The sequence below is a fragment of the Macaca fascicularis genome, chromosome 19, assembly GCF_037993035.2.
Source record: "Macaca fascicularis isolate 582-1 chromosome 19, T2T-MFA8v1.1".
NCBI classification, from domain to species: domain Eukaryota; kingdom Metazoa; phylum Chordata; class Mammalia; order Primates; family Cercopithecidae; genus Macaca; species Macaca fascicularis.
In genome coordinates this window covers 17,493,637-17,521,051 of record NC_088393.1, presented here as the reverse complement: position 1 = coordinate 17,521,051, position 27,415 = coordinate 17,493,637, and the positions used below count along the sequence as shown (strand labels likewise).

The window sequence follows — 27,415 nt, the reverse complement described above, 5'->3', positions numbered from 1 at the left end:
CTCCCCACCAGGAGGTAGGCGTAGCACAAATGGGTGTGGCATGTAATCATGGCAAGCGATGGGTAGGCATAGCATGTTGCATGTCATAGGCGTGGCATGGGTGGGCGTGGCATGTCAGGTGGGTGTGGCATAAGTGATCATGGCAAGGCACAGGTAAGCATGGTGTAAGCGATCATGGCATGGCATGGTGGGCGTGGTATGGGCAGGGCATGGGTGGGCGTGGCATGTCAGGTGGGCTTGGTGTAAGTGATCATGGCAAGGCATGGGTGGGCGTGGCGTGCTGGGCTGCCCACCTTCACTGGCTCGAAGTCATTCTTGGTGTAGCCACGGGTGAACTCATCTAGCAGTGACTGGAAGAGGTTGAGGACCAGGTTGGTGTCCTTCTCGCCGCGCTCAGTGGCCAGGTTGCTGACGACGATCTGGTAGTTCTCCATCAGATCCTTGTAGCCCACGTGGATCTTCCCGTTCTGTGGGAATGCTAGGCGTCACCCCGCAGGCCCGGGCAAGGGGCGGATGGGAATGACGGGTCTGAGCAGGGTATGGGAAAGGCTGAAGGCCGGGCCGCCACATACCGGGACAGAGTACATCGTTTTGATGTTGCTCCTGAACTTCTCGGTGGCTTCGATAAACAAGCTCTCGATGGGCGTCTTCTGGGAACGGAGGTCATTTATCTGGAAGGGGAGAGGAGCTGACCCTGCGTGCCTCAGGCCTGGGGACCTGCGTACCCGAGGAGGTGCCCAACGGGTCACTTGTATCCTCTCTTAAGTCATCCCCTAGGCTCTTGGGATAAAATCCAGTCCCTCTGGCCAAGCCTGATCTCTCCTCTCAGAGTTATAAATGTCAGAGTTATAAAGCCACTGATATTCACGGCAGGACTACTCTCCACAGTGGGGCCTGCCCTGTGCGCCACAGCAGGTTAAGCAGCATCCCTGGCCTCTACCCACCAGAGGCCAGCAGCGCCCTCCCTCCAGGTTGTGATAACCCCAATGTCCCCAGACATTGCCAGTGTTCCCTGGAGGGCAGAATCCCCCCTAGATGAGAGCTACAGGTCAGTTCAGGGCCTTCCTGCTGCCCCACACAAGGGTTCAACACCCAGCCATACCTTAGGACCGGGATGTCTGGAATGGTCTGGTCATTTCGAGATGCCTCTACTCCTAGCAGGGTTTCCTGATCCTTCTGTGTCCCCATCGACCCCCTGTGGCCGCTGTGCAGCTCCCAAACGTAGCTCTATCTGCTGCAGGATGGCCCAACCCCCACCCCCATGGGGTATAACCCTCCTGAAGGCAGCCACAGCTTGCTCGCCTCCACTTCCGTTGCACACGGTGCTTCATCAATCTTTGCTTTGAGACCAAATATGCATCATTATTATTTTTGAGCCAGGGTCTGCTCTGTCGCCCAGGCTGGAGTGCAGTGCTGCGATCATGGCTCGTGGTGCCTCAACCTCTTGGGCTCAAGCGATCTTCCTGCCTCAGCCCCCAGAAGCTGGGACTACAGGTGTGTACCACCACACCAGCTAAAATCTAAACCTTTTGTAGAGATGGGGTCTTTCTGTTGCCCAGGCTGGTTTTGAACTGCTGGGCCCAAGTGATTCTTCTGCCTCAGCCTCCCAGGGTGCTGGGATGACAAACATGAACCGCTGTCCCCGGCCTGAGCCTGCGCTTTGTATTCTTGACCTGCTAAGCCCTGTGGTGTGTGTTTCAGAAAGCACTGCCTGGCTGTGATGGTTCCCCTGCGGACCGGGCCTCATGCCCCTGGCTCTCCCCTAGTGGTCCCACCTTGTTGAGCAGGAACTCGTCCAGGTACTTGAGCTCATTGGCATTGGTGATCTGGCGGAATACCGATTCCCGCCACTTCTCTGACACCGTGATCTTCCCAATCTTGACGTTTCGGTTCTTCTTCCCTTTGCCTCCTGGCTCCTTGGTGCGCTTCTCACCTGCGGCGTGGCGGTGCTGGTGTCCGGAGGGGGCTGAGGATGGGACAGGAAGCAGCTGGTGAGGGTGGGTTTGGGGGAAGGATGCAGAGGACCTCCTACGGCATGCCTTTATCCAGGGCCAGAAACCCCTGGCTTTGTGCCTAGGGTTTGGCCCACAGCCAACTCAAGGCCCCATTTGGGGACAATGAATGTCCCCAGGGACACTGGTGGCTCTGCTGTCCCTGAGGCTGCAGGTGACCAACCTTCCAGGCCCTTCTTCATGGTGGCAGTTTCCAGCACCACATGCCCGGACACAGCATTCTCCAACTCCTCCACGCCCTCCAGGCTGTATTTTTTATCCTTGGTTTTATGCAGAAATAGCCTCTTAAACGTGGATCTGCTGGAGAAAGTACATGGCTTAAGTCTGAAGTGAGAATGGACATGAGGCCCAGCCTCCCTGTGATTGGACACATGGCAAATGCTCTATCATTGCCTGACTCAAAAAAGGATCTGGGCCGGGCGCGGTGGCTCAAGCCTGTAATCCCAGTACTTTGGGAGGCCGAGGCGGGTGGATCACGAAGTCAGGAGATCGAGACCATCCTGGCTAACATGGTGAAACCCCGTCTCTACTAAAAATACAAAAAACTAGCTGGGCGTGGTGGCGGGCGCCTGTAGTCCCAGCTACTCGGAGGCTGAGGCAGGAGAATGGCGTAAACCCGGGAGGCGGAGCTTGCAGTGAGCCGAGATCGGGCCACTGCACTCCAGCCTGGGTGACACAGCGAGACTCCGTCTCAAAAAAAAAAAAAAAAAAAAAAAAAGGGATCTGGCCTGGCGTGGTAGCTCACGCCTCTAATCCCAGCACTTTGGGAGATCGAGGCATGTGGATCAACTGAGGTCAGGAGTTCAAGACCAGCCTGGCCAACATGGCAAAACCCTGTCTCTATTAAAAATACAAAAAATTAGCCGGGCGTGATGGGTTCCTGTAGTCCCAGCTATTTGGGGAGGTTGAGGCAAGAGAATTGCTTGAACCCAGGAAGCGGAGGTTGCAGGTTGCAATGAGCTGAGATCGCACCATTGCACTCCAGCCTGGGTGACAGAGTGAGACTCTGTCTCAAAAAAAAAAAAAAAAAAAAAGAAAGAAAAAACCACGGATCTGGCTAGGTATGGTGGCTCTCACGCCTGTGTAATCTCAGCACTTTGGCAGGCTGAGGTGGGTGGATCAGCTGAGCCCAGGAGTTTGAGACCAGGCTGGGCAATATAGTGAAACCCCTTCTGTACCAAAAGTACAAAAAAAAAAAAAAAAAAAAAAAATTAGCCGTGCATGGTGGTGCACACACGTAATCCCAGCTACTTGGGAGGCTGAGGCAGGAGAATCGCTTGAGTCTGAGAGGTGGAGGTTGCAGTGAGCTGAGATCATGTCATTGCACTCCAGACTGCCAGACTGGGCAACACAGTGAGATTGTTTCAAAAAAAAAAAAAAAAAAAAGGATCATCTTATAAAGAGCAATAGCCCTTTCTTTGTACTGGCAGAGGAGTTACGTGAAGAAAGAAGGATACCAAACAGAAGCCACAGGGGGACTCCATTTTCTTTTCTTTTTTGTTCCAGTTGGGGTGTCACTCTGTCACACAGTGTGGAGTGCAGTGGTGTGATCGTAGCTGACTACAGCCTCAAACTCCTGGCCTCATGAGCACAATCCTCCCACTTCAACCTCCTGAGTTGTTGGGATTATAGGTACGAGCCATGCGCCTAGCTCATTATCTTTTTTTTTTTTTTTTGAGACGGAGTCTCGCTTTGTCGCCCAGGCTGGAGTGCAGTGGTGCGATCTCTGCTTACTGCAAGCTCTGCCTCCCGGGTTCCCGCCATTCTCATGCCTCAGCCTCCGAGTAGCTGGGACTACAGGCGCGCACCACCACGCCTGGCTAATTTTTTTGTATTTTTAGTAGAGACGGGGTTTCACCGTGTTAGCCAGGATGGTCTCGATCTCCTGATCTCGTGATCCGCCCGCCTCGGCCTACCAAAGTGCTAGGATTACAGGTGTGAGCCACCGCGCCTGGCCAGCTCATTATCTTTTAAGTTAGAAAAAGTTTTTTTAGAGACAGAGTCTCATTCTCTTGCTCAGGCTGGAGTGTAGTGGTATGATCACAGTTCACTGCAGCCTTGAACTCTTGGCCTCAAGGGATCCTCCTGTTTCAGCCTCCGGAGTAGCTGGGACTACAGGCATGCACCGTCCTGCCTGGCTATGTTTTGACATTTTTTTTATAGAGACAAGGTTTTGCCACACTGCCCAGGTGGTCTTGAACTCCTGGCTTCAAGTGATCATCCCACCTTGGCCTCCCAAAGTGTTGGGATTACAGGTATGACCCACGGCATCCATCCAGTCATGTGTCCTTTTAAGGGACAGAAGACAGAAGATAGACACAGAGGGGAAGGCCAAGTGCTGATAGAGACAGAGATTAGAGTAATGTAGCCATAAGTCAAGGAACACCTGGAGCCCCCAAAAACCAGAAGAGGCGGGAAGGATTCTGCCCTAGAGGCTTTTTTTTTTTTTTTTTTTTGAGACGGAGTCTCGCTCTGTCGCCCAGGTTGGAGTGCAGTGGCCGGATCTCAGCTCACTGCAAGCTCCGCCTCTGGGGTTCACGCCATTCTCCTGCCTCAGCCTCCCGAGTAGCTGGGACTACAGGCGCCCGCCACATCGTCCGGCTAGTTTTTTGTATTTTTTAGTAGAGACGGGGTTTCACCGTGTTAGCCAGGATGGTCTCGATCTCCTGACCTCGTGATCCACCCGTCTCGGCCTCCCAGAGTGCTGGGATTACAGGCTTGAGCCACCGCGCCCGGCCTTTTTTTTTTTTTTTTTTGAGACGGAGTCTCGCTCTGTCGCCCAGGCTGGAGTGCAGTGGCCGGATCTCAGCTCACTGCAAGCTCCGCCTCCCTGGGTTCACACCATTCTCCTGCCTCAGCCTCCTGAGTAGCTGGGACTACAGGCGCCCGCCACCTCGCCCGGCTAGTTTTTTGTATTTTTTTTAGTAGAGACGGGGTTTCACCGTGTTAGCCAGGATGGTCTCGATCTCCTGACCTCGTGATCCGCCCGTCTCGGCCTCCCAAAGTGCTGGGATTACAGGCTTGAGCCACCACGCCTGGCCAGCTTTTTTTTTTTGAGATGGAGTCTTCCTCCGTCACTCAGGCTGGAGTGCAGTGGTGTGATCTCGGCTCACTGCAACCTCCACCTCCCGAGTTCAAGCGATTCTCCTGCCTCAGCCTTCCGATTGGCTGGGATTATAGGTGTGTGCAATCATGCCCAACTAATTTTTGTATTTTTAGTACAGATGGGGTTTCACCATGTTGGCCTGGCTGGTCTCCAACTCCTGACCTCAAGTGATCCATCCGTCTCGGCCTCTCAAACTGCTGGGATTACAGGCGTGAGCCACCACGCCTGGCTGCCTCATGCAGTTTCTACTGAGCAAATGCCTTCGCGAACGTGCTTTGTAAGTATGATTGGTTTAGGAGGCCACAATGCTGCGAGGCCCTGGCAGGGACCCCGGGCATCCTCTGGTGGCCTGAGTTCCCCGCAAGCCCCATACTTACTTAGAGTCGACCTGAGAGCCCGGGGACAGCCCTGCGTCTGGGATGGAGGATGCGTCACCTGACTTCTTCTTCTGGACAGCCGGCTTCTTCGTGCTTCGCTCTCCGTCTGTGGTTTCTGTTGCAGGCTGCAAGATGGTGCGGGGAGGGCTGCTAAGGAAAGGCTGGCAGGCCTGTACTAGATGGTGAAGCCCCTGCAGGCATTTACACTCCATCCACCCACCTCACTTCCCGCTTTTTTTTTTTTTCTTTGAGACGGAGTCTCACTCTGTTGCCCAGGCTGGAGTGCAGTGGCTTGGTCTCAGCTCACTACAACCTCCGCTCTGCCATCGGGTTCGAGCGATTCTCTTGCCTCAGCCTCCAGAGTAGCTGGGGTTACAGGCACGCGCCACCACACCTGGCTATTTTTTGTATTTTTAGTAGAGATGGGGTTTCGCCATGTTGTTGTTACCTGAGCCTTGGCCGGGGATGGGAGGAGCTTGGAGACATCGCTCGTGGAGAAGGAGATGCGCCTCTCCCTGCGAGATCACAGAAACATGGCTTTTACTGACTAGAGCGAGTCAGTGGCATTCTCTTGTCTCAGTGGTTCTTAGGTTCTCACTTGGGCAGTTGTGACCCTGCCAGGGGACACTTGGCAATGTCTAGAGAGTTTTGGTTGTCACCACTGAGGTGGGGGGAAAGGAGTGGGTGGGTACTTCTGGCATCTGGTGAGTAGAGGGCAGGGATGCTACTCAATACCCTACAGAGAATGGTCTCCACTCCAGAGTGGTCCAGCCCCAGATGTTGAGTGTGAAGGGTAGGAAACCTTGCCTTAGCCCAAGAGAGCCTGTCTGCCTGCCTGCCTATCTATCTATCTATCTATCTATCTATCTATCTATCTATCTATCCATCCATCCTTCTACTAATTGTCTATCTAATCTATCTATCCATCCATCCATCCATCTATCCTTCTACTCATTGTCTATCTATCCATCCGTCCATCCTTCTACTAATTGTCTATCTATCCATCCGTCCATCCTTCTACTAATTGTCTATCTATCCATCCTTCTACTAATTATCTATCTATCCATCCATCCTTCTACTCATTGTCTCTACCTTCCACCCATCCATCCTCTTTATCTGTCTTCCATCTATCTCTTCATCTATTATCTCTACCTATCTTTATTTTATTTTTATTTTTTTAGATGGAGTTTTGCTCTTGTTTGCTCAGGTTGGAGTGCAATGGCGTGATCTCGGCTCACTGCAACCTCCGCCTCCCAAGTTCAAGTGATTCTCCTGCCTCAGCCTCGTGAGTAGCTGGGATTACAGGCATGCGCCAACACGTCCGGCTAATTTTTGTATTTTTAGCAGAGACGGGGTTTTGCCACGTTGGCCAGGCTGGTCTCAAACTCCTGACCTCAGGTGATCCATCTGGCTCGGCCTGGGATTCTAGGTGTGAGCCACCACACCCGGCTCTACTTATCTTCTACCCATCCGTTCCTCCATCATCTCTATCTTCCATCCATAATGTCTACCTATCTTCTCTCCATCCCTCCATCCATCAGCTCTCTATCTTCTAGCCATCTACCCATCCTTCTGTCTGTCCATCCATCCATCATCTCTACCTATCTTCCGTCCCTCCATTCATCGTCTCTACCTATCTTCCTTCCATCCATAATCTCTACCCATCTTTTTTTTTTTCAGATGGAGTCTCATCTCCGTCACACAGGTTGGAGTGCAGTGGCTTGATCTCAGCTCACTGCAACCTCCGCTTCCCAGGTTTAAGCGATTCTCCTGTCTCAGCCTCCCGAGTAGCTGGGATTACAGGCATGTGCCACCACGCCCAGCTAATTTTTGTATTTTTAGTAGAGACAGAGTTTCATCATGTTGGCCAGGCTGGTCTTGAACTCCTCTCAAACTCTCGGCCTCCCAAAGTGCTGGGATTACAGGCGTGAGCCATTGCGCCCAGCCTAATCTCTACCCATCTTCTATCCATCCATCATCTGTACCATCCATCCATCTATCCATCCATGCCTCTATCCATCATTACTACCTGTTTTCTATCTATCTATCCCTTCATCCATCATCTGTATCTGTCTTCCATCGCCTCTATCCGTTTTCCATCCATCCATCCCTCCATCATCTCTATCTTCCTTCTATCCATCCCTCCATCATCTCTATTATCCATCCATCCATCCATCCACTCACCCACCCATCCACACATCCTTCCCTTTCTCTCTCCCTCACTCCATCCATCGTCTATTTATGATACTCCTGGCACGTGGTAAGTGGAGGCCAGGGATGCTGCTCAACATCCTATGATACACAGGACAGCCCCACTGCAGAGAATGATCCGGCCCCCAGTACAAGCAGTGGGAGGCTGAGCAGGCCTGCTGCAGGGAAGGCCTGTCTCCTGCCTGACTGCTTTCCTTTGGTCCTGCAGGCCCTCTGGAAGAGGGAGCTGGAGATTCCAAGTCACCGACACTTGGCTTACTAAGGCTCAGGCAGAGCGAGCCCCTGCTCTTTTAACCCCAAGGAGTATAGTTAGTCCTGTTCACCAATTAGAAACCAAGGCCCAAGATTGCTGGGGAGCAGGGACCTTGACCTGAGGAGCCACCTCCCTCAAGGCCAGGACCTTTCTATATGAGCACAGCTCCTTCTGGGGACCCCTCAAGGCTCCGGGTCCCAGCCTGGGCCCTGGCTGGGTGCCTTGTTTTCACTTGGCCTTTAGCATGCCCTGCTTGTCCTCCTCCCTCAGGGCTCCCGCACACCCACTGGGCATGATCACACACGTGTTTCCAGGATGTGTGGTACTGCCCCTGGCCTTGCCCACCTGGTCTGGACCCTGGTGCTCAGACAGAAGAGGGTGTGGGGCTTACTCTGTGGGCGTGAGGGCGGCCCCTGTGGCCCGGTGTCTGTCGCTGAGGTCCAGGGACTGGCTGAGCATGGCACTAGGGCTGGCGGCGGCCACCAGCTTTTTGCCCCGCCACAGCTCCACGGCGCTGGCCAGCCGCTCGGAGTCCAGGTACCGCTGGATCTGTGTGGAGCCTCCGGGGCTGTCGGGCTTTTCCTGAACCCTTGGGCTGCCACAAGGTTTGCTCTTGTCCTCGGGGGTCTCGGGGGTGCTGCCGGGGGCTGGTGGGCTGATCCTGCTGTCCAAGGCCAGGCTGGTCGGTCGCTCCACCTGGCTGGGCCTGGGGCTCCCAGCCGGCAGCGTCTTCTCGGTTTCTTCAGAGACCTTGCCAACTGCCATGGCCTCGGGTTGCTCTGTGAGCTGCTTTTGGGACGTGTTCTCAGCCTCCGTCTCTACGATTAGAAGGGTTTCATCTTCTCTGCTCTCCTTTTTGTCTTCCAGGAGACTCACCCCTTGCTCCTGGGTGACCCTTCTGGAAGGTTCTCTGAGGGCGCTCTCCTCCTTGCAGGACTGAATGTGTTTGTTCTGGAACTTGACGTGCTCCAGCCCTCTTTGCCGACGCGACTCACGCTTCTCCCGGCTGCTGGGGACTTTCTCGTGACTTTCAGTGGCCACGGTTTTCTGGGGCGGGAGAGTCTTCTCCGGGCTCAGGGCCTCCTTCTCAGGTGAGGAGTGCTCTGGCGGGGACCTGTCACTTGGCCACACCTCAGGCTCTGATGCCAGGTGCCTGCCATCCTCTGCCGGCTCTGGCCCCTGCTCAGCTACCTGCTGCCCGCCGGCCGCCTGACCCAGCCCGCCCTCCTCAGCGCCTGCTCTTTCGGCTTCCAGGGCTTCCCTCTCCTTCTCCTCTGCCTTCTGCTTCTCCAAGATCATCTGGCTGAAGCTGGAGTGAGGAAAAAGCAGACAGCTGGTTCAGAAACAAACCTTCCTTCCACCTCCCACTGAGTTCCGATGGGACCTCCAGCCTGTGGGCTGCAGACGGGGCTTCGCCTGTGCCTAGTGGCCCTGAGAGATGTTTCTGGAAAGCAGGAATCTCCTCGATCAGGAAAGGAGGCTGAGGGTGGTGCCCCCTCAGTGTCACAGATACTCCTGCCCTGTGTCTGCCTGGCTGCCTTGTTAGGGGAGAGGACCCTTGTTGGGGCTGTGGTGGGTGGGTTCTGTTAAGAAGCCTCAAACTCGTTTGGGGTCCACTGTGGGCTTTCCCTTGAGTCTTTTTCTAGGAGGCTTTTTGTTTTGTTTTTATTTTTATTTATTTTATTTTATTTTTGAGACAAAGTCTCACTCTGTCATCCAGGCTGGAATGCAGTGGCACTATCTTGGCTCGCTGCGACCTCTGCCTCCCAGGTTCAAGTGATTCTTGTGCCTCGGCCTCCCCAGTAACTGAGATTATAGACATACACCACCACGCCCAGCGAATTTTTGTATTTTTAGTAGAGATGAGGTTTTGCCATGTTGGCCAGGCTGGTCTCAAACTCATGTGATCTGCCTGCCTTGGCCTTCCAAAGTGCTGGCCTTACAGGTGTGAGCCAATACGCCCAACCTTTTTGGTTTTTAGAGACAGTGTCTGACTCTGTCACTCAGGCTGGAGTGCAGTGGTGTGATCATAGCTCACTGCAGCCACCACATCCCAGACCCAGGTGATCCTCCTGCCTCAGCTTCCTGAATAGCTAGGGCTACAGGTGTGCATCACCACACCTAGCTAACTCTTTAATTTTGTGTAGAGATGGCATCTTGCTATGTTGGCCAGGCTGGTCTCATACTCCTGGGCTCAAGTGATCCTCCCACCTAAGCCTCCCAAAGTGTTGGGATTACAGGCATGAGCCATTGCACCTGGCCTAGGAGGCTTATTTGCACATGTGGGTAGGGCCTGCTCTGGGAGCTGGGATGTGACCTGTGGCAGAGCTGGGTCTGTGTGGCAGGGGAGAGGTGCACAGGGTGCCTAGGTCAGGGAGGGGCTGGGCTTGTAGCTGTGGGTGCCGGGACGGGAGTTGCTGATATCCTGCTGGGGGGTTCTCTGTGCCTGGTGGATGCCCCAGCTCCATGCTGAGTGTTGGGCTGGTCCAGGCGGTCCCTCCAACCCTGAATCCAGGTGTTCCCTGACCGATCCAGGTACAGGGGAGTCCCTGGGCAGAGAATGGGTGCAGCCAATGGCAAAGCAGAGCTTTGTCCCTGAGTGCTGCCTGCCAGCCTCAGAGCCCCTCTCTGTAGCCCATGTGTGTCCAGGCATCTAGTTTCCCACCAACCCTTCCCTGTGTCCAGAATGACATCCCCTTAGTGCCACAGGCCAGATGGTATATCATGGGCAGCAATTTGGTGAGTGACCCTTTTGGCTTCTGGAATATTCTGGGGAGCGTGGCCTGGCTCTGCTCACCTCTTGCGCTGCAGGTGCCCCCGGCAGAGGCTCTGCAGGCGGATGATGCTCTGTTTCCGGCGCCGGTAGAGCTTCCGCTGCCAGTAGCCCCTCCATGCGGCCTGGAGGTACACCGCGGCCTGCGTCCTCTCCAGAGCCCTCCGGACCCGGTAGGACCGCCAGCAGGCCTGGATGGTGACGGCGGCCCGCTTCATCTGCAGGAAGTGCCGACGCTCCAGCACCATCCGAAACCAGCTCTGCAGCAGCAGGATTTTCCGCACCACCTCCCGGTGTAGCGTCTCCTGTAGGGCTTGCCGCTCCGTCTCCTTCAGGAAGACCTGGTGGGCACGGGGTCAGGTGGGGTCAGCCGCGCTGCCCCTGACACCACCTCTGTGCCTGGGAGGTCTGCAGAGCCCACTCCAGAGTGAGACCCAGGCTGCTGTGCTGACCAACCAGGGCTTTATTTATTTATTTATTTATTTATTATTATTTTTTTGAGATGGAGTCTCACTCTGTTGCCCAGGCTGGAGTGCAGTGGCGCCCTCTCGGCTCACTGCAACCTCTGCCTACTGGGTTCAGGTGATTCTCCTGCCTCAGCCTCCTGAGTAGCTGAGACTACAGGTGCCCATCACCAGGCCTGGCTAATTTTTGTATTTTTAGTAGAGACAGGGTTTCACCATGTTGGCCAGGCTGGTCTCGAGCTCCCAACCTCAATTGATCTGCCCACCCTGGCCTCCCAAAAATGCTGGGATTACAGGCATGAGCTATTGCACCTAGGTGTGGCTCTGTTTTTTTTTTTGAGATGGAGTCTCACAGGCTAGAGTGCAGCGGTGCGACCTCAGCTCACTACAACCTCTGCCTCCCGGGTTCAAGCGATTCTCCTGCCTCAGCCTCCTGAGTCGCTGGGACTACAGGTGTGTGCCTGTAACGAAACCCTGTCTCTACTGAAAATATAAAAATTAGTCAGACGTGGTGGCGGGCACCTGTAATCCCAGCTGCACGGAGGCTGAGGCAGGAGAATCACTTGAACCTGGGAGGTGGAGGTTGCAGTGAGCTGAGATCGCACCACCAGTCTGGGTGACAGAGTGAGACTCTGTCTCAAAAATAAAAACAAGAAAGAAAAAGAAATGAGGTCTCGCTTGGTCACCCAGGCTGAAGTGCAGTGGTGCAATCACAGCTCACTGCAGTCTCAAACTCCTGCCACAGCCTGCCAAGCAGTTGGGACCACAGGTGCATGCCATCATGCTTGGCTAATTTTTAAATACTGTATAAAGACGAGGTCCTGCTATGTTTCCCAGGCTAGTCTGACACTCCTGGGCTCAAGGGATCCTCCCACCTCAGGCTTTCAAGTAGCTGGGACTCTGGGCGTGTGCTACCTCGCTTGGCTGGAAGGGAATTTTTTTACACCGGGTGAGGCCTTTGGGGGACTGACCTTGGCACTTGTTAAACAAGGGTGGCTGAATAATGCCCCCACAGCAAGAGGCAAACACATGCCCAGAGATGGGAGACGATCTCTGAAAGGGACGACAATTGCAGGCCGCCTCCCACCTGATACTGTAAAGGGGATGGACCAGCTCCTAAATCCTGCCAGTTAGCATGATCGTCCCTTTCCTACCTGTGACGCAGCAATAAACAGGTGATGCAGAGGGAGTCTCTGAGCCCCGCTGAAGAGCAGCAGGTGGGGCTCAGCCAGGGCGGCCCCTATCCCTTAGGTGCAGTATTCTGCTGGGTCCCTAGAAATGCATTTCCTAGACAGAGCCCTGTATGTTTCAGAGAGTGGCCCTGGGGGCCTGGGAAGACACGGTGTGCGGTGGAAGGCAGGGTGTGGGTTTGCAGTGCCCCGAGGGGCAGGAGCACTGACCTTGGTCTTCCCGATCTGGTAGTTCCTCTTGTCTACCTTCATCTTCTCCAGGAGGGTCGAGATGACCTCCCTGCAGGGCTGGGCATCCTTGGGCAGGAGCACCTGGAACTGCTCGGTGAAATCCTACATTATTTGGGCAGAGAAAGGAGAATCTGGGTGAGTGTTGCGGCCAGCGATGAGGAGACGGGGATCTGGTGACCCCGGTTAAGGTGAAATTGGGTTTGATGGGAATGGTAATGACAAATCTGAAATTTCAGGCTTTCAGAAATAGCCTGGGCTGGGCCGGGCGCGGTGGCTCAAGCCTGTAATCCCAGCACTTTGGGAGGCCAAGACGGGCGGATCACTAGGTCAGGAGATCGAGACCATCCTGGCTAACACGGCGAAACCCCGTCTCTACTAAAAACACAAAAAATTAGCCGGGCGAGGTGGCGGCGCCTGTGGTCCCAGCTACTCGGGAGGCTGAGGCAGGAGAATGGCGGGAACCCGGGAGGCGGAGCTTGCAGTGAGCTGAGATCTGGCCACTGCACTCCAGCCTGGGTGACAGAGCGAGACTCCGTCTCAAAAAAAAAAAAAAAAAAAAAAAAAAAAAAAAAAAAAAAAAAGAAATAGCCTGGGCTGGGCATGGTGGCTCACACCTATAATCTCAGCACTTTGGGAGGCCGAGGCGGGTGGATCACCTGAGGTCAGGAGTTCGAGACCAGCCTGGCCAACATGGGGAAACCCCATCTCTACTTAGCTGAGCATGGTGGCACACACCTGTAGTCCCAGCTACTTGGGAGGCTGAGGCAGGAGAATCATCTGAACCTGGGAAGCTGAGGTTGCAGTGAGCCAAGATCACGTCATTGCAATCCTCCTGCCTCAGTCTCCCCGGAAGCTGGGAGTACAGGTACTTAGTCCTGTAGCCACCACGCCCGGCTAATTAAAAAAAAAATTTTGGGCCGGGCGTGGTGGCTCAAGCCTGTAATCCCAGCACTTTGGGAGGCCGAGATGGGTGGATCACGAGGTCAGGAGATCGAGACCATCCTGGCTAACCCGGTGAAACCCCGTCTCTACTAAAAAATACAAAAAACTAGCCGGGCGAGGTGGCGGGCACCTGTAGTCCCAGCTACTCGGGAGGCTGAGGCAGGAGAATGGCGTGAACCCGGGAGGCGGAGCTTGCAGTGAGCCGAGATCCGGCCACTGCACTCCAGCCTGGGCAACAGAGCGAGACTCTGTCTCAAAAAAAAAAAAAAAAAAAAAAAAAAAATTTTTTGTAGGGACAGGGTTTCACCATGTTGCCCAGGCTTGTCTCAAACTCCTGAGCTCAACCTATGAGACCAGCCTAGCCAACATGACAAAACCCTGAATCTACCAAAAATTAGCCAGGCATGGTGGCAGGCGCCTGTAGTCCCATGTACTGGGGAGGTGGAGGCAGGAGAATCACTTGAACATGGGAGGCAGAAGTTGCAGGGAGCCGAGACGCCACTGCACTCCAGCCTGGGCGACAGAGTGAGGCTCTGCCTAAAAATAAAAAAAGAAAAAAGACATGGGTTCTTAGCGGGGTGCAGTGGTGCCTGGGTCATGTGACCCAAAGTGCTAGGATTGCAGGCTAAGCCACCATGCCTGGTCAATAGTCTGTAATCTTAAGAAAGACCACTGCAGACACAAGGTCCTAGGTCTTTTAGATGGTCGAGGTGGCTGGGAACCGGGGCCACCCTTGCAATGGGGCTTACAGTCTAGGACTTGTGAGGGAGTTAGATCATAGCTGGAGGAACATGTTTTTTTTTTTTTTTTGAGACAGTCTCGCTCTGTTGGAGTGCAGTGGTGCAAACATGGCTCACTGTCGACCTCCCAGACTCAAGCAATCCTCCTGCCTCAGCCCCACAAGTAGCTGGAAGTACACTGCATGCCAGCACGCCTGGCTTCTGTATTTTTGCGTGGAGATGGGGTTTCACCATGTTGCCTGGACTGATTTTGAGCTCCTGAGCTCAAGCAATCTGCCTGCCTTGCCCTCCCAAAGTGCTAATTACAGGAGTGAGCCACCGCACTGGGCCTCTAGTTTTTTTTGAGACAGGGTCTTGCTCTGCCATCCAGGCTGGAGTGCACTGGCTCAGTCATAGCTCACTGTAGCCTCAAACTCCTTGGGTTCAAGTGATCTTCTCACCTTAGCCTCCTGAGTAGCTGGGACCACAGGTGCACAACACCTTGTCTGGCTAATATATATATATTTTTTGAGGCAGAGTTTTGCTCTTGTTGACCAGGCTGCAGTGCAATGGTGCAATCTTGGCTTATTGCAGCCTTCAACTTCTGGGTTCAAGAGATTCTCCTGCCTCAGCCTCCCAAGTAGCTGGGATTACAGGTGTGCCCCACCGTGCCTGGCTTTTTGTTTTGTATTTTTAGTAGAGATGGGGTTTCACCATGTTAATCAGGCTGGTAACGAACTCCTGATCTCAAGTGATCCACCCGCCTTGGCCTCCCAAAATGCTGGAATTACAGGCATGAGCAACTGCACCTGGCTAATTTTTAAATTTTTTGCAGAGACAGGGTCTCTCTAGGTTGTCCAGGCTGGCCTCAAAACTCCTAGGCTCAAGTGATCCTCCTGCCTTGGCCTCCCAAAGTGTTGGGATTACAGGCGTGTGCCACTGCACCTGCCCGGAACATTTCTTTTTGGTGAAGTATTATTTCAAATATTTAAGGGTCAAGTATTGGTAAAACACACCAGCATTTCTGCATTTTTTATAATTTTGCCTTTCTTATCTGCATAGGATTAGAAAGGCATTATTTCTAGTCAATGGATGAGAAAAGAGGCACATTATATTATTCTAGTCCCTGGGGCTATGAAGGGAAAGCATGAAAGGGAACCAGGCGCTGTCATCTCTGGCTTTGGGCTCAGGGTGACACAGGTACCAGCTCTTGGCATGAGGCAGGGGTTTCTTTCTTTCTTTTTTTTTTTTGAGATGGAGTCTTGCTCTGTTGCCTAGGCTGGAGTGCAGTGGCTCAATCTCGGCTCACTGCAACCTCCGCCTGCTGGGTTCAAGGGATCCTCCTGCCTCAGTAGTTAGGAGTACAGGCAGCTGCTGCCACACTCGGCTAATTTTTGTATTTTTAGTACAGATGGGGTTTCATCACGTTGGTCAGGCTGGTCTTAAACTCCTGACCTCAGGTGATCTGCTCGCCTCGGCCTCCCAAGGTGTTGGGATTACAGGCGTGAGCCACGGCGACTGGCCAACCTGCTGGGTTTACGTTCCAGCAAGGAGCTCTCTTTGGAAGAGGGCGATTGCCTTTGCCATGAAACAGGTGTGTCCAGGTACGTGTGCTTGTGGCCTACCTGGAATGTGTACTTGGCACTGTACCCTGACCTCCGGATGCGCACGGTCTCCAGCATACCGGTGTAGCGCAGCTGCTGCAGGACCAGCTCGTCGTCAAAGCACAGCTCTTTCTGAAATGAGAATGTGAGAGATCACGCAGGTGGCCTTGACCGGACAGGATGCCCAAGCCTGTCGGTGGCTCAGGCCTGGGAACTGTGAGATTAGGGCACTGTGCCATGTGACCACTGCCCCTTGGGATCCCTAACACAGACTTGGTCAGGGTGTACATGTGGGTGCTGGCTAGCCGACCTGGGAGTGTTCTACGGCACAGCAGCCAGGAGTGCCTGGACAAGGGGTCCTTCCTTGCTCCAGACACTCCTTCTGGAATGAGGCCAAGATGAGAGGATCAGTTGAGGCCAGGAGTTTGAGACCAGCCTGGGCAACATAGTGAGACCCCATCTCTAGTCATTTAAATTTATTAAAACAAACAAACAAACAAACAAACAAACAAAACTAAATGCAAATGTGTCCTGGGCTTGTTCTCCGTGGCAGGCACGGGGTAAGTGCTGGGGATTTGGTGGAGAAGAGAGCTTGGTCTGGGGGCAGGAGCCACACACAGGTGATAGAACAGGCAGGGAGCAGCTGGGTGGAGGCCGAGAGGAGGAGGAAGAAGCCAAGGGGCTGATGGGGACACAGGGAGATGCTTCCTGCCAGGGGAGAGAAGAGGCTGGAAATGCGGCTGCCTCAGTGGGCTTTAAGCCTGGAGCTCAGGGGTCTGGACTTCACCCTGGTGGGCAGTGAGGGATAAGGCATGGTGTTGTTATAAAGACAAACGGTGCTGGGCGCGGTGTCTCACGCTTGTAATCCCAGCACTTTGGGAGGCTGAGATGGGTGGATCACTTGAAGTCAGGAGTTCAAGACCAGCCTGGCCAACATGGTGAAACCCCGTCTCCACTAAAAACACAAAAATTAGCTGAGCGTGGTGGGCACCTGTAATCCCAGCTACGTGGGAGGGTGAGGCAGGAGGATGGCTTGAACCTGGGAGGTCGAGGCTGCAGTGAGCCGAGATCGCACCACTGCACTCCAGCCTGGGTGACAGACAGAGATTCTGTCTCAAAAACAAACAAACAAAACAAACAAACAAAAAAAGGCAAACAGGAAAGAATGGGGAGGGTTGTCATGACTGGGGGTGGATGTGGGGGCCAGGGATGCTGCCTGACACCCTCCAGTGCACAGAATGGCTCTTATCATAGAGAACCATCTGCTGGCACAGCCCACGAGCAGAGACGGTGCACGACGGAGCATCTCCCCAGGTACAGTTGGTGGGAGGTTCCTGCCTGGCTGTGTGCTCACATTTGTCTGGGAGCCCACACCCCTGCTCCGTCCCTGGTAAAGTCCCCGAGCTGTCCTCCCAGGGATGGAGTGGACCTCTGGGGTAAAGGAAGCCTGTGCCAGTGCTGAGCCTGAAGCCCCCCCTGGTGCTTCCACTGGGGCTCCGAGGGTCTCTCTAGACACTTGCAATGTGAGCAGCGGGCTGTGTGTGCCTCTAAGACTCTGCTATGTAACCTCAGCTCTTGCCTTTTGGTACACTCCTTGCACTGGCTACTCTTTGGGATGTATCTGAAGAGCACCCCTGACCTGTCGCTCCCTAATCAAACCTTCTCTGGGCCTCTCCATGTTCCAGATGATGTCCCTACTCTTGAATGGCCACTTGGGCCATCCTCACTGCTAACCCTCTATCCCCAGCTGCCTCTGGATGGACTGCTGCACTGTCCCCCATACTGAGTGGAGGCTGGGGCTGGATGCAGGGACACCGACACCCCTAAGAGTCTGGCATGGGCCTTCTCCTCCCAAACACCTTAGAGAAACTCACCTTTTCAGCATTGGAACGGATGCACCGGATAAAGAAGGGCTCTGCTTTCCCCAGCGCCTCCAAGAGCTTGTTAAGGGATGTCTGTTAAGGGAAAGAGAGAGCATTTGGGTTGAGTTAGGGACCCTGGCAGCCGCTGTTCTGTGGGAGACCTGGGATGCTCTAGCATCAGTGTGTGGTGGATGGGGTCTGCACAGATGTGGGTCCCTGGTGGTGGGACACAAGAGGTTCCAGCTGGACGTTCTGACCCGAGCCTGCGCTATCCCTGGAAACCCTCGAGGGAGCTACGTGGTCCCCATGGTCCCAGGGCCACCAGTGCTTGTCTCTGCCTCAGGTGGAAGGCTGGGGCTGGGGAGGACCGGACAAACGCTTTCTGGAGATTTGAAACATGTGTCAGCCTCTGAAGGGACCATGGATGTAGTGTTGTTTTTTTTTTTTGAGACAGAGTCTCACTCTTGTTGCCCAGGCTGGAGCGCAATGGCCTGATCTTGGCTCACTGCAACCTCCGCCTCCCAGATTCACGCAATTCTCCTGCCTCAGCCTCCCAAGGAGCTGAGATTACAGGTGCCCACCACACCTGGCTAATTTTTGTATTTTTTTTTGAGACGGAGTCTCGCTCTGTTGCCCAGGCTGGAGTGCAGTGGCGCGATCTTGGCTCACTGCAAGCTCCACCTCCCGGGTTCACACCATTCTCCTGCCTCAGCCTCCCGAGTAGCTGGGACTACAGGTGCCCGCCACCATGCCCAGCTAATTTTTTTGTATTTTTAGTAGAGATGGGGTTTCACCGGGTTAACCAGGATGGTCTCGATCTTCTGACCTCGTGATCCGCCCGCCTCGGCCTCCCAAAGTGCTGGGATTACAGGTGTGAGCCACTGCGCCGGGCGAATTTCTTTATTTTTAGTAGAGACGGGCTGTGCTCGGTGTCGGGTGAAGCTACACAAGCGTAAGGCTGAGCTGAGCACCGCCTCCCGCCTCTCCTGCTGCACCCACCTGGAACTGGGCGCTGATGCTCGGTGGCTTTTTCTTCTTGTGCAGGTGCAGCAGGGACTTGGTGGTGCGGTCGTGCAGGGTCATGCTGATGATGAGTTTCAGGGACTTGGAGTCCAGCAGGTTCTAGGACAGACACATGGGGTCCGGCCTGCCCTCCCACAGCCCACACGGGCACAGGAAGGCATCACAGCGTCCCCGGAGCCAGGGCAGAACAGCGTCCCCGCAGCGAGTGCCCAGGCGGCAGCTCTTAGGTTTGGTCTTGGGACCACGCTGTTGGAGAGGGCCCAGTGGAATGAGGTGGGCTACACTTTGCACACAGCGCTGGTTCCGGCAGGGCTGATGGCAGCCTCTTTCACCGCCTGAGTGGCTGCCCCATTTCCCCTTCCTCTGGGTTAGAGAGGAAGCCAGTGCTACTGAACCTGGCCGACCCTCTCCTCTGCACAGCTCCTACAGTTTACGTTACTTGAGGCAAGAAGGGCCAGGTCTTTTTTGTGCCATCCGCATGAGCTCATCGGACAGGCCACCCTCATGTGTCAGCCAGTTCTATCAGCTGACAAGAGGAATTAGCCCTCTCCCATCTGCTAACTAGACTGCAAGGCTAGTCTTACTCTTTTTGCCAATTTCCTAAATTGCTGCACTTGTACGTGGAAACGAGACAGAGCGCTTGGGAGGTGCTCTGTCCCATCTGGAAGTGGCCCTGTAGCCAGGGACTGAAGATGGGGCTGTTAAACGGAAGGGTCCCATTACCTTGGGGCAGGATGAGCTCTATGGTGCTATGAACCCACTAGAGCTCCCTGTGGGACCAGGCTGAGGCCAGACTTCAGCTGCGCTTATGCCCCTGGCTTCCTCCCTCACCCCTTCTCTCTGCTTTCTCCTGTAAACCCCCCTCCATAAGCCGCTGTGTGTGCAAATATCCCCATCTCAGACCGTGCTTCTGGGAAACCCATAAAGAGCCAGCTCCAAATCATCTCAACACAAGAACATTTTTTTTCTTGGAGGGAGGGGGAGATAGTGGGAAGAAGGAGGTAATGAAGCTGCAGAAGTGAAAGCTCTCAAGACGGGCAGAGAAGCAAGATATCTTGGAATGTGTCGCGCGGGGTGTGTGTTTTTTTTTTACCTTTGGAATGATCTGCTTTTGTTTGATACCTTTACTTTTCCTGTCAAAATATTAAAAATGGTTTTGTGAACAAAAGGAACACAGCGTCGGGATTTGGGTTAGTTCAGCAAGCCACGCCTGGCGGGTTAGACTGAGACAGAGAGAGATGGGAGAGAGCGAGAAGGCGCAAGTGCAACGAGGCCGCCGCCACCTCTCCACACCGCACACCGAGGCGTGCCTCAGCCACTGTCTGTGGACACCAGTTTCCCTGGGATGGCGGCAGCCGGACTCTGCTGGTGGCTGCCCCAAGGCTAAGAAAAGCATTTGGTCTGGGGGCCATTCGGATGTCTGAGAAGTAGGAGGGGCTGGCTAGGAAGCTACAGGGTAGGACGTGCATCCAAAGGGGCTCGCTATGGAGGAACTGACATATCCCCAAATCACGGCAGGATGCCCTAAATGGGGCAGAGGAAGCCTGAGCAGTCCTGGTGGAGACCAGGTGACCAGGCTGTCTTTGCCATGCGCTGGTAGACACCAAGCAGGCCCAGAGGCCCTTCTGGAACCCTCTGCCGGCAGGGCAGGGACTTGCCTTGCAAAATAACCAAAATGGGGCCTGGGTGGGAGCTCCTTTCAGGATCATGCTGGTGGGAAAGAAGAAAACCAAAACTGGCCAGGCGCGGTGGCTCACGCCTGTAACCCCAGCACTTTCGGGGGCTGAGGCAAGTGGATCACTTGAGGTCAGGAGTTCAAGACCAGCCTGGCCAACGTGGTGAAACCCTGTCTTTACTAAAAATACAAAAATTAGCCAGGCGTGGTGGTGGGTGCCTGTAATCCCAGCTACTCAAGAGGCTGAGGCAGGAGAATCGCTTGAACCCAGGAGGCGGAGGTTGCAGTGAGCCGAGATTGTGCCACTGCACTCCAGCCTGGGTGACAGAACAAGACTCTGTCTCAAAACTCCCCGCAAAACCCAAAGCTGCTCTTTTGGCCGAGGTAAGGAAGCGGGCAGCTCCTGTGTTCTCAGACACCTTATGAAATCTTGCAGACCAAGGGGAAAATAAATAAATAAGTAAATATATTTATTTATTCAAAAGGCCTGGTGCCTTTTGAAGACCGGCTAAGGAGATGATAGCTTGCAGATCTGTGAGATGCCTAGCCGTTCGCAGTTGCATTCAGTTTCACCTGAATCCCTGTGGGGTAAAATAAGGCATAACAACAACAAAAGTTTGAGGCTGAGGTGGGCGGATCACTTGAGGTCAGGAGTTCGAGACCAGTCTGGCCAACATGGTGAAATCCCATCTCTACTAAAAACACAAAAAAATTAGCCAGGTGTGGTGGTGCACACCTGTAATCTCAGCTACTTGGGAGGCTGAGGCAGGAGAATTGCTTGAACCCGGGAGGTGGAGGTTGCAATGAGCCTAGATTGAGCCACGACACGCCAGCCTGGGCGACAGTGAGACTCTGCCTCAAAAAAAAAAAAAAAAAAAAAAAAAAGGAACAAAAGTTTGAAACAGGCTCCTGCTGGGTACAGGGGCTCATGCCTGTAATCCCAGTGCTTTGGGAGGCTGAGGCAGGAGGATCGCTTGATCCCAGGAGTTTGAGACCAGCCTGGCAGCCTGGGCTATAACATAGCAAGATTCCACCTCTACAAATAGTAAAATTAGACAGGTGTGGTAATGCACGCCTGTATTTCCAGCTACACTGGAGGTTGAGGCAGGAGAATTGCTTGAGCCCAGGAGGTCGAAGCTGCCGTGAGTAGTGATTGTGTCACTGCTGTACTCTAGCCCGGGCAACAGAATGAGACCCCCATCTCTTAAAAAAGAAAAAAAAAAAGGGCCAGGGACGGTGGCTCATGCCTGTAATCCCAGCACTTTGGAAGGACGAGACAGGCAGATCACCTGAGGTCAGGAGTTCAAGACCAGCCTGGCCAACATGGTGAAGCCCTGTCTCTACTAAAAATACAAAAAGTTAGCCAGGCGTGGTGGCAGGTGTCAGTAATCCCAGGTACTTGGGAGGCTGAGGCGGGAGAATCGCTTGAACCTGGGAGGTAGAGGGTGCAGTGCGCTGAGATCGTACCCCATTGCACTCCAGCCTGGGCAACAAGAGTGAAACTCCGTCTCAAAAAAAAAAAAAAAAAAAAAAAAAGAAAGAAAGAAAAAAAGAAACTGGCTTCCATTGGCTCCCATGCAGGTGCAAACTTTGCTCTCAGCCAGCCCACACCCCAATGGCCACTAAAAGGCGGGATGTGGTGACCGCAGGTGGATGTCCTGTCAGCTGAGGCTGCTGCCTGCCTAGTGCTGGGTCAGCATAATGGAAGCATGAGAGTCATTACCCCATTTGGAGGCCGAAAGCATAGAATACTCAGGTCCCACAGTGTGCTAACGGTTGGGATCCCAACCCAGTTTATGCACCTTCTGGGCTCTCTCGACTGGCTTATGTGGCCACCTGCAGACAGCAGGGCCATCCTCTCAGGAAATTGCATGCCCTGCTGCAGACGGCTTCTCTGCAAACTCACAGTGGCAAAGGCGGGAGCAAGCTTTGCTCTGCAAGCCAGACAGGCACGGGGAGGAGACGGAGGATGGCACGTTTGCGGGTGGAAAATTAGATGCCTCGAGGAAGGAGCGCTCCTGGGAAGCTGCCCCGTGTGTTGGGAAGCTGGCCGTGCCTGGGCCACAGTGCAGACAGCGGCCAGGGGTGTTATTGATTGGCATTTAGTGATGGCTGGGGGGTGAGCTACCAGACAGCATTGTGGTTTTAGTGGCCGATGCAAATTAGGAAGACTGCAGGCCCCGCCAGGGTCGTGGGAGTAGGGGGAGGCGGTTGTTGCACTTGTAAGCAGAGTCTTGCTGGGGGACTCACAGGATGAAGGCGCGGGGTTTCTGGAGCCGACTGAGGGACTGGAGAAGCCTACGGGGGTCCTCGCCCTGCCAGGGCAATCCTTTGATGCTCTTGATCATTTGGTTATGCAAATCGCTGAGGGGAGGGTGGGGAGGGCGCAGTGACAGAAAGAAGATGGAGTTAGAAGCATGCCTGCCACCTTGGGGTTCCCAGAGCCATTGGGACCGTCCCCAGGCCACTGAAGCTAAAACATGCAGCTGGGGAAAGACACTGAGCTCAATGCTGCCCCTCTCTCTTCTGCCAGAAATGGGGACTGGGTCAGCCTCCCCAAGACCTGCAGTGGGGTAGGGCTTTGAGGCAAATTGGACTTGGCCACACGGATCATTGATCCTTTTCAATATATCATTTCCAGCTGGGCGCCGTGGCTCACGCCTATAATCCCATCACTTTGTGAGGCTGAGATGGGTGGATCACCTGAGGTCAGGAGTTTGAGACCAGCCTGGCCAACATGGCGAAACCCTGTCTCTGCTAAAAATATAAAAAGTTAGCGGGGCATGGTGGAGGGCACCTGTAATCTCAGCTACGTGGGAGGCTGAGGCAGGAGAATTACTTGAACCCAGGAGGCAAAGGTTGCAGTGAGCTGAGATAGCGCCATTGCACTCCAGCCTGGGAGACAGAGCAATACTCTGTCTTTAAAAAAAAAAGAAAAAAAAATTATTTCCATCTGATCATTCCACTTCATTGGATCCTTTTCATCTGGATCACTGAGGAAGTTCTCATATTTAAGAGGCTTTGGGTATATTTATTTACTTGTTGAGACGGAGTCTCGCTCTTTCTCCCAGGCTGGAGAGCAATGGTGTGATCTCAGCTCACTGCAACCCTACCTCCTGGGTTCAAGTGATTCTCCTGCCTCAGCCTCCTAAATAGCTAGGATTACAGGTGCGCACCACCCTGCCCGGCTAATTTTTGTATTTTTAGTAGAAATGGGGTTTCATCATGTTGGTCAGGGAGGTCTTGAACTCCTAACCTTGTGGTCCACCCACCTCAGCCTTCCAAAGTGCTGGGATAACAGGTGTGAGCCACTGCATCCAGCCGGGGATATTTATTTAGTTTTAAATTTATTTTTATTTTATTTTATTGAGACAGAGTCTCACTCTTTTGCCCAGGCTGGAGTGCAGTGGTGCGATCTCAGCTCACTGCAACCTCCACTTTCCAGGTTCAAGCGATTCTCCTGTCTCAGCCTCCTGAGTAGCTGGGATTACAGACATGCATCACCCTGCCCAGCCTATTTATTTTTAAAATTCCATGACAGGCTGGGCATGGCTCATACCTGTAATCCCAGCACTTTCGGAGGCTGAGCGGGGCAGATCACCTGAGGTAGGGAGTTCAAGACCAGCCTGGCCAACAGGGTGAAACCCTGTCTCTACTAAAAACACAGAAATTAGCCGGGCATGATGGCGCATGCCTGTAATCCCAGTCACTCCAGAGGCTGACGCATGACAATCGCTTGAACCTGGGAGGCAGAGGTTGCACTGAGCCGAGATCGCGCCACTGCACTCCAGCCTGGGTAACAGAGTGAGACTCTGTCTCAAAAAAAAAAAAAAAAAAAAAAAAAAAGGCAGTTGGGGAAACTCAGAAAAGAAGACCCTAAGGAGGGTCTCTGTGGGAGGAGCAAATTAGTCTCTCTCCATGATTTTGTGGCCAGATGTCAAACTCCTTGTTGGCTTCATTAAGGCCTTTGGAGGAATTAATTTGAATACAAGAGCCACAGGTTGAGCACAGCAACTGGGGTGGTACCATCTCCATCAGGGGACATTTGCCAATGTCTGCAGACATTTGTGGTTGTCATGACTTGGGGGTGGGGGTGCTCTCCTGGCATCTGGTGGGTGGAGGCCAGGGATGCTGCTCAACACCCTATAGTCCACAGGACGGGTGTCACCCCAGAGAATGATCTGGCACAGTGCTGAGGCTGAGAAACCCTAGTTTTTTTTTTTTTTTTTAACAGAGTCTTGCTATGTTGCCCAGGCTGGAATGCAGTGGTGCGATCTCGGCTCACTGTAAACCCTGCCTCCCAGGTTCAAGTGATTCTCCTGCCTCAGCCTCCCGAGTAGCTAGGATTACAGGTGCACACCACGCCTGGCTAATTTTTGTATTTTTAGTAGACACAGGGTTTCACCATGTTGGCCAGGGTGGTCTTGAACTGCCGACCTCAAATGACCTGCCCACGAAGGCCTCCCCCAAGTGCTGGGATTACAGGGGGTGAGCGACTGCACCCGGCCAGAGAAACCCTAGTTTAAGGGGGTAATAACCCTCAAAGCACTCAACCTTACTCGCTTCATTTTGTTTGATGGCTGTGGGCTTAGGCTTGAGCATGCACGCTAGAGGTGCAAACTTTGGCACTGATAACGTGTGTGAATTAGAATGCCTTAGAAATGAAAATTGGATGCTTTCAAACTAAATGTTAGTGAGGAATGTCTAAATTACAAATGTTTTTGACAGAACTTCTAGAAATGAGGATCTCGTTTTTCCTGTTTTTTTTTTTTTTTTTTGAATTCCTTACTCCAGACATTTTATTTATTTTTTCTTGTAGAGGTGGGGTCTTGTTATGTTGTCCAAGCTGGTTTCAAACTCTTGGCCTCAAGTGATCCTCCCGCCTTGGCCTCCCAAAGTGCTGGGATTACAGGTGCGTGCTACCGCGTCCTGCTGGCAGTCGTTCAAAGCACATGTTTTAGCTCTGGGCAGGTGGCCTGGAAGGACCCAACCCCAGCCCCTGTGCTCCATGCACCATGCCAAGTGTCCACATGGCCCCACTTACCTGTTTTCCCCAGCCCTCCAGGGAGGCAGAGCAAAGGCAACAGAGGGGTCGCCTGTCACCTCTATATGCGAGTGGCCTTCATACCCAGGGTGGTCAGTGCAGCGGCCACGGCTTGGAATGATGTCCATGACTTTGGCCCACCCCTAGCCCTGCCGACCCGGCTAAATCTGCAAATCTGGCAGGAGTGGCCCCTGTGGGCCGTGGCATTCCCTGAATGGCCAGTCCTCTCTGTCTGTGCCCTGGACGCAGCACTGAGCGCCTGGGGAAGATGGCTCCCCTCGGTGCCTTGCTGGCCTCGGGATCAAAGGCCCTTTCTGCACTTACTTCTTGCTTTCATATAAAGCAATGATGTCCTCAAAAGCGTTAATATCGAACTCCTCAGAGCCGTCAAATGAGAAATCTAGCATTGAACAGCTGAAAGGGAGAATCTGTATAAACTTAACATGCTCCTGGGGTGGGACCCGCAGCCCTGTGGCCAGGCCCTGGGGAGATGGATGCTGCTTCTGCTACCGCAGGTCAGAAGTTACTTTGTCTTTGAGGTAAGGGAGGCAAGGAAAAAAACAAACGAGGACTGGGTGTGGTGGCTCATGCCTATAATCCCATCACTTTGGGAGGCTGAGGTGGGAGGATGCCTTGAGGCCAGGAGTTCGAGACTAGCCTGAGCAACATAATCAGACTCCGTCTTTATAAAAGGAAAAATTAGCCAGGCGTGGTGGCCTGTGCCTGTTGTCCCAGCTACTTGGGAGGCTGAGGCGGGGGGATTGCTTGAGTCCAGGAGGTCGAGGCTGCAGTGAGCTGTGATTATACCACTGCACTCCAGCCTGGTCTCAAGCAAAACAAAACAAAACAAAATAAAACAAAAATGCAACCCATACAACAAAATAGAAGGAAGCTTTCTAGCTCTTGGGAACTTGGGGGACCCCCCCCCAAAAAAAACCAAACATAATAGAGGAATGCATTCTCCTTTCTTGCGTCCCATTTTGGGTGAAAAAGGTGATTCCTAAAACTTTTATATATTTATTTTTTTTGAGACAGAGTCTTGCTCTGTCACCCAGGCTGAAGTGCAGTGGTGCGATCTTGGCTCACTGCAACCTCCATCTCCCGCGTTCAAGCAATTCTCCTGCCTCAGCCTCCCGTGTAGCCGGGACTACAGGTGCCCGCCACCGTGCCCGGCTAATTTTTGTATTTTTAGTAGAGACGAGGTTTCACCATGTTGGCTAGGCTGGTCTTGAACGCCTGACCTCAAGTGATCTGCTCGCCTTGGCCTCCCAAAGTGCTGGAATTACAGGCGTGCACCATCATGTCCAGCCAGCCTGCTCACTTTTCTACCCTGGTGCTGTCACATGCTTGGGTGCATGCAGGGCCCTTGGGGTCATTGCTAGGGTCCACAAAAGACCCCGCATCATCTCATGTGCAAATCAAAGTGTATGTGTTTCTGACTGTGAATGAAGTAACTTGGCAGAACAACTTTTGGGCCACCCCAGGCAGGACGAGGGAAGAACTCTCCAATCAATCAAGCCCGTCTCTCCACACCACTAGCGATACTTAGGCTTCACCTCCCAGTGCCCACCCTAGGCCATAAAATGGATCCTTTGTAAACTGAATCTCCTCCCATCTCCCTAAAGCGCATGATGCACCAAGGCGTGCTATTCTGTGTTTAGAAAAGCAGCCACCAAATGCTACTTGGTTCTAGAGGGTCTTTCTGGTTCTAAAGGCAGCTCAGTGACTTACTCAGAGCAACCCTGACCTGGGTTTAGAATGTAGCATTCCCCGGTGGCTCACGCCTGTAATCCCAGCACTTTGGGAGGCCGAGGCAGGTGGATCACCTGAAGTCAGGAGTTCAAGACCAGCCTGACCAACATGGAGAAACCCCATCTCTACTAAAAATACAAAATTAGGCCGGGCGCGGTAGCTCACGCCTGTAATCAC

At 53.4% G+C, this 27,415-nt stretch overlaps 1 protein-coding gene across 8 annotated transcripts in view; it reads right to left on the bottom strand.

Annotated features, from left to right (window-relative positions):
- Positions 1 to 27,415, bottom strand: part of MYO9B (myosin IXB) — a 138,210-nt gene that overhangs the window by 10,184 nt on the left and 100,611 nt on the right. For 5 of the 8 annotated variants that reach the window (XR_012428537.1, XM_065535165.2, XM_074026312.1 and 2 more), the window contains exons 15-29: positions 25,811 to 25,900; positions 22,693 to 22,806; positions 19,861 to 19,900; positions 18,744 to 18,866; positions 17,757 to 17,837; positions 15,904 to 16,014; positions 12,597 to 12,719; positions 10,757 to 11,073; positions 8,351 to 9,268; positions 5,944 to 6,010; positions 5,496 to 5,620; positions 2,176 to 2,312; positions 1,776 to 1,966; positions 573 to 671; positions 294 to 467 (exon numbers count right to left, since the gene is read on the bottom strand). Coding sequence is in view for 7 of the 8 variants with exons in the window: in XM_065535165.2 (XP_065391237.1) it covers positions 294 to 467; positions 573 to 671; positions 1,776 to 1,966; positions 2,176 to 2,312; positions 5,496 to 5,620; positions 5,944 to 6,010; positions 8,351 to 9,268; positions 10,757 to 11,073; positions 12,597 to 12,719; positions 15,904 to 16,014; positions 17,757 to 17,837; positions 18,744 to 18,866; positions 19,861 to 19,900; positions 22,693 to 22,806; positions 25,811 to 25,900 (2,710 nt within the window). In the remaining variant the exon portion in view is untranslated. The remainder of the gene's footprint in view (positions 1 to 293; positions 468 to 572; positions 672 to 1,775; positions 1,967 to 2,175; positions 2,313 to 5,495; positions 5,621 to 5,943; positions 6,011 to 8,350; positions 9,269 to 10,756; positions 11,074 to 12,596; positions 12,720 to 15,903; positions 16,015 to 17,756; positions 17,838 to 18,743; positions 18,867 to 19,860; positions 19,901 to 22,692; positions 22,807 to 25,810; positions 25,901 to 27,415) is intronic. The other 3 variants (XM_074026314.1, XM_074026316.1, XM_065535164.1) reach the window with 3 other exon arrangements.